The 19,242-nt window shown below is 45.7% G+C and overlaps 1 protein-coding gene across 1 annotated transcript; it reads left to right on the top strand.

Moving 5' to 3' along the window:
- The first annotated feature begins 9,433 nt into the window (after positions 1 to 9,433).
- On the top strand, positions 9,434 to 12,865 carry LOC140637336 (DLA class I histocompatibility antigen, A9/A9 alpha chain-like). The gene is made up of 8 exons (XM_072833781.1): positions 9,434 to 9,588; positions 9,786 to 10,055; positions 10,256 to 10,531; positions 11,124 to 11,399; positions 11,517 to 11,621; positions 12,054 to 12,086; positions 12,221 to 12,268; positions 12,395 to 12,865. The coding sequence occupies exons 1-8, from the start codon at positions 9,516 to 9,518 to the stop codon at positions 12,397 to 12,399; spliced, it is 1,086 nt and encodes a 361-aa protein (XP_072689882.1). The 5' UTR covers positions 9,434 to 9,515; the 3' UTR covers positions 12,400 to 12,865.
- The last annotated feature ends 6,377 nt before the right edge of the window (positions 12,866 to 19,242 follow it).

The raw sequence follows: 19,242 nt of genomic DNA, 5'->3' as shown, positions 1-19,242 counted from the left end.
CCGGGCTGAAGGTGGCACTAAACCACTGAGCCACCCGGGCTGCCCTTACATCTTTTATATGTTCCAACACCTCCATCTTAACATGTGCCATAGCCCCCAAAGAGGTGTGATCTCTTTCACTGTAACAAGTAATAGATCCAACTTGAATGCCCACAGGTGCTCCTGGTGGTCTTTGGCTGAAGAACATTGAAGCATGTTACCCTTTTGTCTGTCAAAGTTGTTTTTGTGTCTTTTTTTTCAAAGATTTTATTTATTTATTCCTGAGAGACACACAGAGAGGGGCAGAGATAGAGGCAGAAGGAGAAGCAGGCTCCATGCAGGGAGCCCGATGTGGGACTCAATCCTGGGACATGTGTATTTTCACCTTGGTAGAAATGAAGAACAGAGGGTTTCAAGGATGAAGAAAGGAAACAGAACTGTTTGAATTTGGGTAAAAGTATGGGCAGGAGAAACAAGTAAAAAAGATTCTAAGGTAGTGGAATCTCAGATGTCCATCTTCCACTTTATGACATTTACAAGTATGTACAAGGCCTACAAGGTAACTGATAGATGTATGTCCAATATATCTTCTCATTGGGTTCAGCGAAGACTTATGGGCCTGCTTATGTTTTCCCAGTGAATGCAAATACCAACAAGACAATCAAAGCAATAGAGACATTAGTTAGCTCCAGTGATGGGCATTTTGAACACTTATGATCTTTTTTTTAATTTTTTTTATTTATTTATGATAGTCACAGAGGGAGAGAGAGAGAGGCAGAGACATAGGCAGAGGGAGAAGCAGGCTCCATGCACCGAGAGCCCGATGTGGGATTTGATCCCGGGTCTCCAGGATCGCGCCCTGGGCCAAAGGCAGGCGCTAAACCGCTGCGCCACCCAGGGATCCCGAACACTTATGATCTTGATGTGGTACATCATGTGTTATGTCAGTACAATTTAACTGTTATAATGTACATTAATTAAATATTAATGCTATATTTTAAGGAAATGTCTCAGACCCACATAGACAAATCTATGACTTCCATATGAAGAGAAATTTAATATACATAATCTATATGTCACAGTATTTTTTTGAAGAGGGTCTTGAAAACTAAGAATGTTCTAAATATACTATCTGAATGATAGCTATAGATCATAGCTATCATTCTAATGATAAATAGAAAATCCTGAAAGCATGGAAGAAGTCCTTAACCTACAAGGGTAGATACATAAGGCTGACAGCAGACCTATCCACAGAAACCTAGCAAGCCAGAAAGGGCTGGCATGAGATATTCAAGGGGCTAAATGAGAAAAAAAATATGCAGCCAATAATTTTTTATCCAGCAAGACTGTCATTCAGAATAGAAGGAGAGATAAAGAGCTTCCAGAACAAAGAGAAACTAAAATAATTTGTGACCACTAAACCAGCCCTGCAAGAAGTATTAAAGGGGATCCATTGAGCAAAGAGAGAGCCCAAAACTAACAAAGCCAAGAAAGGAACAGAGACAATATACAGAAACAGTGACTTTAGAGGTAATACAATGGCAATAAATTCATAAACTCAATAATTATGATGAATGTAAATGAAATAAATACTCTCACCGAAAGACACAGAGTATCCGATTTGATAAACAAGACCAATTGATATATAAGAGATGTTTTACAAGAGATTCACTTTAGACCCAAAGACACCTCCAGATTGAAAGTAAGGGGGTGAAGAACCATATCATACTAATGGACACCAAAAGAAAGCTAAGGTAGCAATCCTTATATCAGACAAATTAGACATTAAAGCAAAGACTATATAAGAGATGAAAAAGGAGACTATATCATAAAAAAAGGGTCTATCCAAGAAGATCTAACAATTGTAAATATTTGTGCCCCTAATCGGAGCAGCCAATTATATAAATCAATTAATAACAAAATTAAAGAAACTCACTGATAATAATAAAATAATAGCAAGGGACTTCAATACCCCACTCACAACAAGGTACAGATCATCTAAGCAGAAGATCAACAAGGGAATAAGGGCTTTGAATGACACACTGGACCAGATGGACTCACAGATATATTCAGAGCCTTTCATCCTAAAGCAATAGAAAGCACATTCTTCTTGAGTACACGTGGAATATTTTCCAGAATAGATCGTAAATCAGGTCTCAACTGATAGCGAAAGATTGGAATTATTCCTTACATATTTTCAGAGCACGATACTTTAAAACTAGAGCTCAGTCACAAGAGATAATCTGGAAGGAAGACAAATACAAGGAACACAAATACATTAAAGAGCATCCTACTAAAGAATGAATGGGACAACCAGGAAATTAAAGAATTTTTTAAAAAGTCATGGAAACCAATGAAAATGGAAACACGACAGTTCAAAAACTTTGGGATGCAGCAAAGGTGGTCCTAAGAGGGAAGTATATAGCAATACAAGCCGTTCTCAAGAAATAAGAAAAGGGATGCCTGGGTGGCTCAGAGGTTGAGCATCTGCCTTCAGATCAGGGTGTGATCCTGGAGTCTCAGGATCAAGTCCCACATCGGGCTCCCTGCTAGGAGCCTGCTTCTCCCTCTGCCTGTGTCTCTGCCTCTCTCACTCTCTCTCTGTCTCTCATGAATAAATAAAATATTTTTTTAAAAAAGAAACAAGAAAAGTCTCAAATACACAACTTAACCTTACACCTAAAGGAACTGGAAAAACAACAGTAAATAAAGCTTAAACCAAGCTGGAGAAGAGAAATAATAAAGATTAGACCAGGCATCAATGAAATAGAAACCAGCAGAATAGCAGAACAGATCAACAAAACTAGGAGCTGGTTCTCTGAAAGAATTAGTAAGATTGATAAACCTTAGCCAGACTTATCAAAAAGAAAAAGGAAAGGACTGAAATAAATAAAATCATAAATAAAAGAGAAGAGATCCAACACCAAAGAAATAAACAATTATAAGAACATATTGTGAGGAGGGCGCCTGGGTGGTTCAGTGGTGGAGCATTTGCCTTTGGCTCAGGTCATGATCCCAGGGTCCTGGGCTGAAGTGTCCCACATTGGGGTCCCTGCAGGGAGCCTGCTTCTTCCTATGGTTCTGCATCTTTCTCTATGTCTCTCATTCATAAATAAATAAAATCTTTAAAAAAGGAGAACATATTATGAGTAACTATATCCCAACAAATTAGGCAATCTGGAAGAAATGGATGTATTCTTAGAAACATATAAACTACCAAAACTGAAACAAGAAGAAATAGAAACCTTGAATAGACCCATAACCAGCAAGGAAATTGAAACAGTAATCCAAAATCTCCCAACAAATAAGACTCCAGGACCAGGTGGCCTCCCAGTGGAATTCTACCTAACTTTTACTTATTTTTTAAAAGATTTTATTTATTTATTCATGAGAGAGAGAGGCAGAGACAAGGCAGAAGGAGAAGCGGGCCCCATGCAGGTAACCCGATGTGGGACTTGATCCTGGGACTCCAGGATCATGCCCTGGGCCAAAGGCAGTTGCTTAAAGGAGAATTAATATATACTCTTTTGAAGTTGTTTCAAAAAATAGAAATGGAAGGAAAACTTCCAAACTCATTCTATGAGGCCAGCATTACCCTGATCCCAAAACTAGACAAAGACCCCCCAAAAAAGGAGAATTACAGACCCTGAACACGGGAGCCAAAATTCTCACCAAGATAGTAACCAACAGGATCAAATGGTATGTTAAAAGGAGTATTCACCAAAACCAAATGGCATTTATTCCTGGGCTGCCACGGTGGTTCAACATCCACAAAAATCAATCAATGTGATATACTACATAATAAAAGAAGGGACAAGAACCATATGATTCGCTCAACAGATGTAGAAAAAGTATGTGACAAAATACAGTTCCTCTCTTGACTAAAACTCTTTGCAGTGTAGGGATATAGGAACATACCTCAATATCATAAAAGCCATATACAAAAAGCCCACAGTGACTATCATTCTCAACGGGGAAAACCTGAGAGCTTTTCTCCTAAGGTCAGGAACATGCCAGGGGTGCCCACTCTCTCCATTGTACTAGAAGTTCTAGCCTCACCAATCAGATAACAAAAAGAAATAAGGCATCCAAATCAGCAAAGATGAAGTAAAGCTTTCTTTCTTTTTTCTTTAAAGATTTTTATTTATTATTCATGAGAGACACACACAGAGAGAGAAAGGGAGGCAGAGACACAGGTAGAGGAAGAAGCAGGCTCCATGTAGAAGCCTGACATGGGACTCGATCCCAGGTCTCCAGGAGTATGCCCTGGGCGAAGGCAGGCGCCAAACCACTGAGCCACCCACGGATCCCCGTCAAAGTCAAGGTTTCACTCTTTGCAGATGACATGGTACTCTATGTTGAAAACCCAAAGGATTCCACCTCAACATTGCTAGAACTCATAGGAATTCAGTAAGTGGCAGGATATAAAAATCAGTGCAGAGAAATCAGTTGCCTTTCCATACACTAGCAATGAGACAGAAGAAAGAGAAATTAAGGAATAGATACCATTTACAATTGCACCCAAACCCACAAGATACCTAGCAATAAACCCAACCAAAGAGGTAATAGATCTGTACTCTGAAAACTCTATGGCCAACTCATCTTCAACAAAGCAGGAAAATATCCAAGGAAAAAAGACAGTCTTTTAGCAAACGGTGTTGAAAAAATTGGACATCCACATGTAGAAGAATGAAACTAGACCATTTTCTTACACCATACACTAAAATAAATTCAAAATGGATAAAAGAACTATGTGAGACAGGAATCCCTCAAAATCTAGAAGACAACACAGGAAGCAACCTCTTTGACCTCAGCCACAGCAACTTCTGGCTAGACACGTCTCCAAAGGCAAGGGAAACAAAAGCAAAAATGAACTATTGAGACTTCATCAAGATAAAAATCTTCTGCACAGTGAAGAAAACAGTTGACAAAACTAAAAGGCAACCTACAGAATGGAAGAAGATGTTTGCAAATACCTTATCAGATAAAGGGCTAGTATCCAAGCTCTATAAGGAACTTATCAAACTCAACACCCAAATAACAAACTAGTCAAGAAATAGGCAGAAGATATGAACAGACATTTCTCCAAAGAAAGCATCCTAATGGCCAATAGACACATGCGCAATGATCAGTGTTATTCATCATCAGAGAAATACAAGCCAGAACCACAATAAGATACCACTTCACACCAGTCAGAATGGCTAAAATGAACAACTCAAGAATCAATAGATAATGGTGAGGAAGTAGAGAAAGGGGAACCCTCTTAAACTGTTAGTGGGAATGCAAGCTGGTGCAGCCACTCTGGAAAACAATATGAAGATTCTTCAAAAAGTTAAAAATAGAGCTACCTTATGACCCAGCAATTGCACTACTCAGTGCAATTTATCCAAAAGATACAATCATAGTGATTTGAGGGGGCACATGTGCCCCTATGTTTACAGTAGCAATGTCCACAGTAGCCAAAATATGGGAAGAATTGAGTTGTCCACCAAAAGATAATGAATAAAGAAGAGTGAGATATGTATATGTGTGTGTATACATATATATATAATGGAATATTACTCTACCATCAAAAAGAATAAAATCTTGACATTTGCAAGGACTTGGATGGAACTAGAGGATTTCATGCTAAATGAAATAAGTCAATCAGAGAAAGACAAGTATATGAAAGATATATCACAAGATATCACAAAAGAGATAATCACAAGAGAAGAGGGAAACATAAAATAAGATGAAATCAGAGAGGGAGACAAACCATAGGAGACATTGAACTATAGGAAACAAACTGAGGGCTGCTAAAGAAGAGACGGGTAGAGGGTGGGTGATGGGCATTAAGGAGGGCACTTGATGTAATGAGTACTGTGTGTTATATACAACTGATGAATCACTAAATTCTGTCTCTGAAACTATCAATATACTATATGTTAATTAATTGAATTTAAATAAAATTTTTAAAAATGCAGCCGGTCAGCACACAACCCACATTTTAAGTGCCATGTAGTTTGTGGCCACCATACTGCACAACGCACAGAACACTTCCTTCTGCACAGAATGTTCTTTGGATGGCACTGCTCTGCCTGTGGGCCTCAAGTCAGATGCATTAGACACATGTAAAACGAAAAGACCAATATGATTTCTCTTACAACGACGTCAGATTTCTGTCTGGGATGTGAATACATATAAAGCTGGTGTGTCACAAAATCAAAGAGGGTTATTCATGGGTCTGGTGCCTTCAGGCACAAACTGTCCTCAATTACAACAGGAAAATCCCTGTCCCTCCACCTCTCTTCCCTCACTGAGGACCCCCGCCTGCATCACATTCCCAGATGAGTTCTCTTCTAGATGCACTCAGGGCTATCCTCAGAGCTGAGTCTGCAGAGACGGGATGTGCAACTCAAGGAAACGGATTCTGCTAAGTGAGGAGGAGGCCAGGGTAGGACCAGCTGGGAGACTCCCACAGGGTTATTCAGAGCAGCAGTTCTCCAAGTGTGCTCTGTGGAACACCTGACGTCACCTGACGTCACTGTGGTCCATGAGGTTAGAACCTATTTTCGTAACAGTCTTAGACATTATTGGCCTTTTCACTTGTTGACATTCTCACTGAGGTGAAACTTAGCAAGAATGGAGGTTATGGGTGCAAACAGCAATAGCTCTTCTTCTTCACCACTACCTATTTCCAGAAAGAAACAAAAACACTGTTTTCTGCCATCTTTTCATGCAGTCATAGTGGTTCATGAATGTTCTGGCAGATGCTCTCAAGAGCATTTTTTAAAAAAAGAATTTATTTATTTGACAGAGAAAGAGAGAGAGATTGAGAGCACAAGCGGGAGGAGTGGCAGACGGAGGGAGAGGGAGAAGCAGGCTCCCCGCTGGGCAGGAAGCCAGATGCAAGGCTTGAACTTAGGACCCTGGGATCATGACCTAAGCCAAGGGCAGACACTTAATGGACTGAGGCACCCGAGTGCCCCACTTTCAAAGGCATTAGCAATGCCTAAAAGAGAGGCAAGTGGTTGGTCTTATTAGGTCATGCACCAAAGTCATCGTACCGTTTCTAGCTGATGACAAGGCAGGGTTTCATCGGCGAATTTGAAATCATTGATGATCACGGAGCTGGGGAATTGTTGTGACCTCAGGGGCAGGTCAAACATGTGTGGAGGGATCACCCCCAGACTAGATACACAACTCAAAGATCTACAGAAATGGCAGAAGAATCTGCTCCCGTCCCATCAGTTTGGTTTCATTGTACTGACAACCCCGTTGGCATCACAGACCAGGGAGAAGCAAGATGAAAACACACACGAGGGAAAATCCTGAGGTTCTTTTCCTAGGGATGTGATACATACTGGCAAATAAAACCTCAATGGAAAACAAAAACAAAACAAGCTAGTATCACACTCAAACATCCTGGTTGAAGCATTAAAAGTTATAATTTCTACTAATTATTCTTAAATCCACATGTTTTTAAAAGAGTTTATTTATTTATTCATGAGAGACACAGAGAGAGAGTCAAAGACAGAGGCAGAGGGAGAAGCAGGCTCCTTGCAGGGAGCCCGATGTGGGACTCAATCCCAGGACCGCGGGATCACGCCCTGAGCCAAAGGCAGACGCTCAACCACTGAGCCACTCAGGCATCCCTCAAATCCACATTTTAAACATGTCTTTTATGTGCATGTGCTGCATTTCCGCTACATCTGTAAGCTCCAAGGAAAATATTTTTATAAAATTTGTATGAATTTAACTGGTTAACTGGCTGCTGCTGCTGCTTCTCTTTCTTCTTCTTCTTTTACAGAATGCTGGGGTTTTTAAAAAAGATTTTATTTATTTTTTCATGAGAAACACACACACACAGAGAGAGAGAGAGAGAGAGAGAGAGAGAGAGGCAGAAACACAGGCAGAGGGAGAAGCAGGCTCCATGCAGGGAGCCAGATGCGGGACTCGATCCCTCGTCTCCAGGATCAAGCCCTGGCCTGAAGGTGGCGCTAAACCGCTGAGCCACCGGGGCTGCCCCAGAATGCTGTTTTAACTAAAGGAATGAATGACACAGAAACTTGCAATATTTATACTAGGATATTTGGAAGACAGTTTCCTGAAAACAAACATGAACCTATCATTTCATGAAAATCAACTCACATATGATAGCCGACAATACTTGAAGCCTCAATAAAATGTAAGCTCTCAAAATAATAATCAGAATTTTAGAAAAGTTGTGATCCACCAAAAGCCTTGACACCTTCTCAGTGTTGACAAACATTTCTGTTGGGATATGTGGTAATTTTAAAACAAATGTGACTTTCTGGTAATTCATTCCTGTCTAATCAACACTGGAACACCCACATAACCTAGTGAAACAACACATTAGGTTAAAAAAAAAATCATGCATTAGTACAGGATCTATTCAGTGACAAGTTGGGCCTGTGGATTTTAGTATAACAGAGAAGGACATAGTGATACTGTGTTCGGTGCCACTTGGCAGATAACTTGAGAAAGTACAATTTCTGTAGTTTTAATATAGTATCTAAGATGACTTTCCATAATTATATGAGAAAGTTATGAAACATATGGTTCTCCCCTATTTTTGCAAGTCTGTAAATGTTTTCACACAAATCAACCAAAACAACACAATAAATACAGAAGCAAATCTGAACAACTAGTACTTTCTAATAGAGACACTCTAATGAGACAGAAGAAACTTAAAATTGTGTAAAATGAACAAAACCACTCACGACCCTGTGTATTTGGGGAAATAGTTATTTTTCATAAAAACAATATTACTGTTTTCATGGCATGGGTTATTAATATGATTCTAATCATATTAATTAAATCATATCATTTATTAATGAATTAATAAAATTTTTACAATATTTTTATTTATTTATTTTTTAGAGAAAGAGTGTGGCAGGGAGGGGCAGAGGGAGAAGGAGAGACAGAATCTTGAGCAGTTTTCCCTGCTGAGCCCCAAACCCTTGGCGGCTAGATCTCACCACCTGAGATCCTGAGTTGAGAGCAAGTCAAGGGTCTAAGGCTTACCTGACAGAGGCACCCAGGCGCCCCAATACATTTTTAAACCTCTTTTGTTCCTACTATGATAAATATTGATAGATTAACCCACAGCCACAATTTTCCTGGGATCCTCAGTAATCTGTGACACTGTGTAGATGCCCTGTGGGAACAGAATGTTCTAGACTCACTGCCTCACACAGCTCCCGGGCCAGGACTCAGGGAGTCAGAGTGACAAGAGCGCTGCGGGGCAAGGTCTCAGGACCCCGGGCTGCCTCTCAGGCTCTCAGGCCCCAGGGCGGGTCCGGGGCGGGGACGCTCAGGCTGGGGAGTCCCCACCTCCCCGGGTTTCACTTCTCCGTCTCCCAACCTGGCTCAGGGCCCCCTGCCTGGAGACTCGTGACGCAGCCCCAGCGCGCACTCCCATTGGGTGCAGCGTTTCTGGGGGAGCCAATCAGCGGCACCGGGTCCCGGGCTCGAAAGCCTCCGCCTCCGCCCCCGAGTCCAGCGGCGACGGCCAGTGTCCCCGGAGCCCGGAGATGGAGGTGGTGATGCCGCGAGCCCTCCTCGTGCTGCTGTCGGCGGCCCTGGCCGTGACCCTGACCCGGGCGGGTGAGTGCGGGCGGGAGCGAGGGGACCGGCGGGCGGGGACGCGGGACCCCGGGAAGCCGCCTCTCCGCCGCCCCCGGCCCCCCGCGGCCTGGGCTCCCCGGTCCCTCCCGCCTCCGCCCCGCCCCGGGCATCTCCCCCGGGCCCCGGGCCCCGCGGCGGGAGGGGGTCGGGCGGGGTCTCACCCGTCGGCTCCGCAGGCTCCCACTCCCTGAGGTATTTCTACACCTCCGTGTCCCGGCCCGGCCGCGGGGACCCCCGCTTCATCGCCGTCGGCTACGTGGACGACACGCAGTTCGTGCGGTTCGACAGCGACGCGGCCACTGGGAGGACGGAGCCGCGGGCGCCGTGGGTGGAGCAGGAGGGGCCGGAGTATTGGGACCGGCAGACGCGGACCATCAAGGAGACCGCACGAGGGTACCGAGTGGGCCTGGACATCCTGCGCGGCTACTACAACCAGAGCGAGGCCGGTGAGCGGCGCGGGCCCGGGGCCGGGGCACGACCCCCATCCCCCCGACCGGCCGGGTCGCCCCGAGGGTCCGGGTCCGGGCGTCACCCCGAGTCCGAGGCCCCCGCCCCTCCCCCTCGTCCCCGTCCCGAACCCGCGGGAACTCCCGGGAGGTTTTACTTTCTCTTTGGACTGATTGGCGGCCTGTCGGGGCGGGGCCAGGGTCTCACACCATCCAGACCATGTACGGCTGTGACCTGGGGCCCGGCGGGCGCCTCCTCCGCGGGTACAGGCAGGACGCCTACGACGGCGCCGATTACATCGCCCTGAACGAGGACCTGCGCTCCTGGACCGCGGCGGACACGGCGGCGCAGATCACCCGGCGCAAGTGGGAGGCGGCAGGTGATGCAGAGCACCGTAGGAACTACCTGGAGACGACGTGCGTGGAGTGGCTGCAGAGGTACCTGGAGATGGGGAAGGAGACGCTGCTGCGCGCAGGTACCGGGGCCCCGGGCCTCCCCGATCTCGCCTCCACTAGGGAGGGCTTCCCACCAGGAAGGGAATATGGACTCCGGGTCAGAACACGGCCCCTCCCACGGGTGGGGACAGGGGATCCGCCTGGGTGTTGATAGTCCTACTAGGGTGACTCACCCAGAGGCCGCTTTTCTCGAAGGACAATGGAGCAATCCAGGGTCTCCGGGAGGCAGGTGGAGGCCATCCTGAGATAACCGCCAGTGGTGCCCTTTGACCTGGCAGCTGGGTGGGAACCATGACTTTCCCTCAAGGCCTTCTTCAATGAAAACATATTTGGAGCTTGAACTCGGAGTTTTCTGACTCCTTCAGCCTCCACCATGGTCAGGACCATTAGTGTGCTCTCCACCTTAGACCTGCAGCCTCCTACCCTGGACTCTCTCCCTGATTCTAGAATTTCTAAAGATTAGGACATCCCAAAGGCTAGGTTGGTGACTGGGCTTTGTGCTTCTTCCAAGTGAACCAACTGCCCTGTCCACCCTAGGATGGTCACACAAATGCAGTCTCAGTGGACCACGCAGTTAACCAAAGTGTGGGTTTTCCAATTCTTCCTTCTCAGAACCCCCCAGCACACGTGTGACCCGCCACCCCGTCTCTGACCATGAGGTCACCCTGAGGTGCTGGGCGCTGGGCTTCTACCCTGCGGAGATCACCCTGACCTGGCAGCGGGATGGGGAGGACCAGACCCAGGACACAGAGGTTGTGGACACCAGGCCTGCAGGAGATGGGACCTTCCAGAAGTGGGCGGCCGTGGTGGTGCCCTCTGGACAGGAGCAGAGATACACGTGCCACGTGCAGCATGAGGGGCTGGCGGAGCCTGTCACGCAGAGATGGGGTAAGGAGGGCCTCGGGGTAGAGCTTCTACTCAGGGCAAGTGGAGCTCTTCTGGAGAATTTCAGCAGAGTCAGGTCTCAAGCCAGAGGCTGGACCCTCACCTCCCTCCCCTTTCCAGAGCCTTCCCCTCTGTCCACCATTGTCATCGTCAGCATTGCTGCTCTGGTTCTCCTCGTGGTCGCTGGGGTGATTGGAGCTGTGATCTGGAGGAAGCAGCGCTCAGGTAGGGAACCGACTGAATACTCTGTGTTTTCCTGTCCTGTTGGGGGGTTTCCTAGGGAGCACGCTGTCCTGCCTTGTTAACGGGAGGTGTCGTCCATACGCGGTTACTCTCCCACACTGGAGCTGTGTTCTCACACTCACTGTGCAGCAAACACTTGGGAAAATGAAGGCCAGAATTTCGCCTTGGTGATTCTGGTGACGGGGACTGATTCCCAGCCGTCACAGGACAGAGCGGAAGGCCCCTGCTGAGGACAGACCTCCAGCAAGTCAGGTGGTCCAGTGACCCCTCACCTCATGGCTTGTCTCCTGACCCTGACCTGGGCGGTCAGTCAGAATTCTGCAGACTCACTCTGCACCAGGACTGGGAGCTTCCTCGAGGATCTCCTGGCCCAGCCCTGTGCCCGGCCTCTCACATGATGTTTTCTTCCCACAGGAGGAAAAGGACCAGGCTACTCTCATGCTGCATGTGAGTATGCAGGGAGTGATCCCTGAGACCCCGGGGGAGTGTAGACAGGACCCCATGGGGAGCTCACCCCCACAGTTGCTCCTTTAGACTCACCTCCTGTGAGCTCTGACCACGTCCTGTTTATTCTCCTCTAGGTGATGACAGTGCCCAGGGCTCTGATGTGTCTCTGACAGCTCCTAGAGGTGAGACCCTGGAGACCCTGAAGTGGGGAGGGTTGGGGCCTTGGGGACCTGATGAGTGCGAGGGGGACTGTTGAGAATGTCAGCACTTATGTGACTGACCTCAGTTTGTACTTGATTGTTTTTCAGTGTGAGACCAGCTGCCCTGTGGGGACTGAGCGATGCAAGATGTGTTCACATCTCATGTGATGACATCAACAACCCTGGCTTGTCTCTGCAAACAGTGTCAGGATGTGCCTGTGTCCCTAGGAGCATAATGTGAGGAGGTGGGGAGATTGGCCCACCCTGCCCACCATGACCTGTCCCTAATCTGATGTGCGCTCTCTTCTCTGATGTGCTTTCCTGTCCAGCAGAGGGAGGGCTGGACCATCTCCATCCCTGTCTTTGTTTCATGTTGGGCTGAGTGCTAGTGCCTTACTTTTCTATTCAAAATGAGAATCCAGGGCAGCCCTGGTGGCTCTGTGGTTTAGCGCCACTTTCAGCCCAGGGCCTGATCCTGGGGACCCGGGATGGAGTCCCACATCAGGCTCCCTGCATGGAACGTGCTTCTCCCTCTGCCTGTCTCTCATGAATAAATAAATAAAATCTTAAAAAAAAAAATGAGAATCCAGATATATTTTCTAATTCATGGCACGTGAGGCTGATGAAGTAATAGAAGTGAAGTTTGTAAGGTTGAGACAGAAATGAATGGATATTGAATGCACCATCCTAAAGGAAATGGTAGCTAGGTGACATGATGCATGTGTTAGCTAATGCTATGGTTGAAATCATTTTGTAGTATAGAAATGTATCACATTAACAGGTTGTGCCTTTAAACTTACACAAAAGTGTACATCCGTTACATTTTAATAAAGCTAAAAAATGTCTGAAACTTTATTGTCTTAAACTATACATGCATTTCTAACTCATTGTGATACATACATACAGTTAGAGACTTAGGGAAGAGAGAGTATATGGGGCCTTTTTTTATTTCAAGAAATGCCACTAAACAGGCTTGAGGCTACACAGCCAGGAACAGAATCCACAATGGACCCTCAGTGGAGGCCCCCATACAACCAGCTCCCTGCTACTGGGTGTAGATGTGACTGTTCACACCACTGTCTCCCCTGAGGTAGGACATTGGACCCTGAGGCTGAGGCTCTCTGCTGCACCTTACAGCTGCATGACACTCCTGTGACACTCCTCAGACCACCTGGGCTCAATGCATGTACACTGTCCCAGTGTCTGTCACATGTCCTAAGTGTGGTAGGTGGTCACGTGACTGTTGTAGTTTCATGTCATGTCCAAGTTCAAGACTATTTGACAGAGTGATTTCTCCTCTCTGTAGAAGGAGATGGTCTCTGCCATCTTTAAGATTCTTTTAAGTGTGGGATTCCTTTACGTGGGAAGAGTGGTACAAGTTCCGGGAATGGACATCAAGGGTCAGGAATTGGAGAGGATGACAGATTTCAACATTTGGAGCAGTTATCTCAGACTAGAACTTGATCTGTACGCTGTAGGCCCTCGTGTGAGCTTGGGTGAAAGAGTGACTCCTAAATGGCATCTTTCACCTTATCCCTTGATGGTTGTTACAGGTCCAGCTTCTGTCGACTCCAGTTCCTACTCAAAGATAAGTGGAAGAGAATCGTTGGGTGATGAAGTGATTGCTCAGCATGTCTTCTCCTGGCCTTTGTCTCTTCCTGAGATTAAAAATCCAGATCTGTATCACTTCAGATGATGTACATATGCTGACATTTTAGGTTTCTTTATACATGCATATATTTTTCTGGGGAGAATATCTTCAATTTTATCAGATTTCATGGCCTCCACAAAAGTCTGAAACACTATTCCAGGTTAGACATTATCCTATTTCATCTCTAGTCCACGAACAGGTAATAATCACAGTGATTTTTAACAGATCCAATGATGTGATATGCATGCTCATTATTGTTTTGGTAATGACCAATCTCACACAGGTTGATGTAGAGCTTTTTTGCTTACACTCACTTTCAATTTCTGTATGTATGTTTTTATAAGCTGAGTAACAGTTTACAGACCAGTACTGGCTCACAGGAGACACAAATCCCCACTGGTTGAGGTGACTTACACTCTGGCACCTACTTTCATGCCATATAAATAGCAGAAAGGAAAATAGTTGATGGGGATTCCATTTCCAATAACACTGTGGACTGAGTTTTAAAGATTTTATTTATTCATAATCCAATATTGGCCCATTGGCCATTGGGGCAAAATAACTTCATGTCACTAGATTAGTATGTAATTGTCCTGTATTGGTGATGACCCAAAAATTATAAGAAAGAAACAAATTTCTCCAGAGAAATCTCTCTTTGAACCTATGTGTCAAAAAAATGACACAAATAATTACACAAAGAAAATAAAGCAATTCATAACAAAAATGTAAAGTTCAAATGAAAAAAAGACTGTGATTGAGCAACTTTAGAAAGAATCAGTAGTAAAAAAAAGCTCAGGAAACTTCAATATTGGAATCATAAGACAAAATATAACATGACTAGGGTATGATAGAAGTATATAAATATATATTATTTGAATATATATTATGGATATGATATAATGAAAAAATCACTATATTGAAAGTGTCGAAAATAATGGCAAAAGCAAAAGCACTTCTTGAAAATAAGTACAATATAGAGTGATTGATGATTCAATGATGAAAATATTACAGTTTATTCACTGAATAAGAAGTATTCAGTAAAAGAACGAGTGAAGGCATGAAAAATAAAAGTAAAATGGCATCCTAAATCCAACAGTGTCAATATTAACATTAGATGTCAATGTCAATTACGTCCATCAAAGTGCAGATTGTTAGACTGAACACAAAACAAGATCCATCTACAAAACAAGATCCATCTACGCCGTCTACTAGAGTGTCTGCTAGACACCCTTGAGAATCAGTTACAAACTGATTGAAGTCAAAGGGTTGGAAAGGTTACGTCAGGCAGACAAGCATGAGAAAGCTGGAGTGGATGCACTCATGAGCTAAAAGGGACTTTAACAATGCTAGTCAGATAGGATGGGGGGGCGGAGGTAAGATGGAGACGTGGGGGGACTCTGAAATTTGCCTCCTCCTTCCAATACAGCTGGATCAACGTTCAAGGGTTTTGAACAACTGGGAAGACATCCGGGGATCAAGGAACCAATGTGCACACTTAGCGAGGGAACGTGGCAGATGCGAGGTTGCGAGCCCTGGTTGGGCCACGTGGCAAGGAAAGCCGCTGCCAGACGCAGGAGGGCGCCCTTTTAGGGGAGCAGAGGGAGAAAGCCGCAAAGAGCCCAGCAGGTAGGGGTGCACAGTAAGTCCTGGTGAGGAGATCCCTGGGCCGGTCGGAAGAGGTGCTCCCCTCCCGGAGGGCCTGTGGGGGGCATATTTAGCCTCTCCAAGGACGAAAGGCCCGCCGGGAGCCGTCGCGGGGCGTTCAGCAGAGCAGGGTCGAGGTGCGCAGAGGACGGAAAACCTCCTCCTTTACTTCTCTGGGAGCCGCAACAGATTCAAGCCTCTGTGATGACTTCTCTGGGACAGAGGGGGTAGGGGACCGAGACGAGGGCAGACGGCCAGTAGCCTGGCTCCAGCCAGGTCTTCTCGCTGAGCAGCTGCAGTAGACTCTAGCCTCTGCGCGGCCACTGTGCAGCGGCCTTTTGGGCTTGGGACGGTGCTGGGGACACCCCGAGCCTCTCTGCAGGCGGACGGGGGCAGGCGTGCACGTTCCCAGGCCCTTTAAAACTTGGAATTTTGAACCCCAACCACTGACCAGACAGAAACTCTAAGAGAGCTGTGGCTGGGGGCGCGCCCACGGCTGCGGCACAGAGAGGGTAGGGAAGCCGGGGCCGCCCAGGACACAGGTTATTCGCTTTTCTTTTTTTTTTTTTTTTTTGGTTATTCGCTTTTCTAAGAGGGTCTCCTGAGCAGTGGGAGTTCGCTCCTCGGCCAAGAGGTGAGTGAAGCCACATTGTATCCTGCCCACCACCGCGCTCTCCTCCGCCCCGCCGCGGCACCCCGACTCCAGAGAGGAGCACCGCACCTCCACGAGGCTGGAGTCCCTGCACGAACCCCGCCCCTGCCGGGCAGCAGCGCCCTCCCTTCCCGGGACAAGTGGGCCGCTTGAGCCCGCAGAGCGCCTCTCCCCAGAGCACCGACACAGGTGCCCCACATCTGCGGAGTTTACTGATTGAAGAAAGCTCCAAAACATCAGCTTCGATGGAAATATGACCAGGCTTGCTTCCTTTTTCTTTTTTCTCTCCTCTTCTTAATAAAAAAAAAAAAAAAAAAAAAAAAAAAAAAGCTTTTAAATTTGTTTTTTAATTTTTCCTTTTTGTTCCTTATCTTTTATTTTATATGTATTTTTTCTTTTTATCTTTTCTTTGTATAAGGCTTATAATATTTTGTTCATTTGTAGATTTGTTTCCTTCTCATATTTTTCAGATCAGGCTTCTTTTTTAATTTGTCCTCTTTTCTTCTTTCCCTTTTCTTTCTTTCTTAATTTTTTCTTTTTCTTTCTTTCTTCTTTCTTATTGTTTAGAATCAAGTTTGTGTATTAGTTTCTTATCTTTTTTTCTTGTCTTGGATCAGGGTTTTTTTGGTTTGTTTTTTCTTTTTTGTTTTCACTTCTTTTCTTTTTTCTTTTATAGGTTTTTATTTTTTAAGATTTTATTTATTTATTTATGAGAGACACAGAGAGAGAGGGGCAGAGACACAGGTAGTGGGAGAAGCAGGCTCCAAGCAGGGAGCCCGACATGGGACATGAACCCCAGTCTCCAGGATCACGCCCTGGGCTGAAGGCGGCGCCAAACCGCTGAGCCACCAGGGCTGCCCTCTTTTGTAGGTTTAGTTTGACAAACAAATCAAAGCATATCAACTTAATGGTCCAAACACTCCCCACTACAAGCACGGAGGAACTCTGTGCAGGGAGGACCAATAGGAAAGAGCAGCCAAAACATAACAGCAGAGTGTATACAGGATATACCAGAAACACATTCTAAACTTATTGTTGTTACTGTTATTATTGCTATTTTGGCTGGGTTTTTTTTTTTTTTCACTCTTTCTTTCCTTCTTTCTTTCATGGACAAAATGACTAGACAGAGAAATTCACCCCAAAAGACACACAAAAAAAGGAGGTAATACTCACTGCCAGGGATATTATCAATATGGATATAAGTAAGATGTCTGAACTAGAATTTAAAACAATGATCATTAAAAAAATTAAAAAATGATCATAAAGATATTAGCTGGGCAGGAGATTGGTAATGGCACAGGAGTAGGGTCCTCACCTCACCCGGCCCCACCAACTTACCTGGATAACTTTCAAACCATCCTGAAAACCTATGAATCTGACCTGAGATTTAAAGAGAAAATAGCCAGAACGCTACAGAGAGAAGGGTTTTCACTTCTATCAAGGTTAGAAGGTGGAAAAAAAAAACAAAATAAAAAAGAATCAAGTGAAGGAGCCCCCCAACCTGCTCCCCCAGGAGCCGGGCTAAGGCCTGCGGGAGCCTGGGGAGGGGGACAGGAAAGCCAAGCCCCTGAGAAGCGGACTTTAACTCCGCTCTGGATTCTTCCCCGATGGAAAGGCGCTCAGCAGGGAAACTGGGCAGAAGCACAGGGGTACAGTGGAGCCTCCAGTCTCCCAGGGTCATTAGCAGAGGAGGGGCACTCGGGGAGAGCGCCCCTCTGCGCTCCACACTGCGCAGAGCTCGGTGAAGGGCTGGAGCCACGCCCGGCGGGGCCTTGGGGAGAAGCTGGTCGGTCAGGTGGGGGCTCTGGGCTGAGGGGGCTGAGCCCTGCTGCCTTCGGGAGCCGCAGCCCGGAGCGCACGATTCCAGCAGCGCAGGCCGCAGATCCTAGGGCGCCGGGGGACACAGCTCACGATCCTGCGCTCCCCCGGTACAAGCAGAGGTGGGGAGGGCACAGGATAGCAAAGATGCTCCTGCCGCTGAGTGCCCCTGAGCTGTGCAGGTGAGCACCGCCCCCCCGCCCCCGCCCAGGGAGCATCCAGGCCAGTGTGGACTGGGAGACTGCGGGTGGTTACTGGGGGAGCTGACTCCAGAGTTGGAGATCTGGCCAAAGCTATTTTTTTCTCTTCCTTTCACCTTGCTTTTGAGAGAGGCAGGGCCTCTAGGGAACAAAAGCCTCACAGGGTAAACAGCTCTCACTGCGACCCGCACCTGGCAGGAGGTGGGGCAGCTCCCCCAGGTGCACACACACCTGAGAATCAGCACAGCAGTCCCCTCCCCCAGAAGACCAGCTGGAAGAACAGGGGAAGAGTTTACTGAACAAGCAGGGCTGGAAAGTTTACTGAACAAGTTTACTGAACAAGTTTACTGAACAAGCAGCGCTGGAAAGCTCCAGGACTGAGGGAAAATAGTATGTAGAACTAGAGGGTCTTTTTTTTTTTTTTTTTTTAATTACGACTCATTTTTATATCAGGCTAAAATTTTCCAATATTTTTTCTCTTTTCCCACCTTAACTATGATACTTTACCAACTCTTCGTTTTTAAGTTTTTTCCTTTTTGACTGTCATATTTCTACAATTACATGTATTAGATATATTTTTCACTTCTGGATTCCCTTCAATGTATTCAATTTAATTTTGGGAGATATACGAGCTATAGGGTTTTTGTTTTTTTTTGTTTTTGTTTTTGTTTTTGTTTTTTTTTCTGTCTCATTTTGTTTTACAATAGTGGAAGTTAGTACCTTCCAACACATGACCAAATACACCCAGAACCAAATGGAACACCATGTTGGTTCATTCTCAGAGATTATATTCTCTCTTCCTTCCCATTCTGCCCCCCTCTTTTATCTTATTTATATCTTTGTGGTTAATGTTGGGTCTTTATATAAGTATTGCTGGTTTATATAAATTTGGGACTGGCATCTTCTAACATACAGAACAAAATACACTCAGAACCAAGAGGATCACCCTCTAGGTCCCCTCAAGGAGATTACATTACCAAACCACTACCAC

Source organism: Canis lupus, chromosome 7 (assembly GCF_048164855.1).
Source record: "Canis lupus baileyi chromosome 7, mCanLup2.hap1, whole genome shotgun sequence".
NCBI classification, from domain to species: Eukaryota; Metazoa; Chordata; class Mammalia; order Carnivora; family Canidae; genus Canis; species Canis lupus.
Note: the sequence above shows the minus strand (reverse complement) of the source record. Positions and strands in the feature narration are given on the sequence as shown.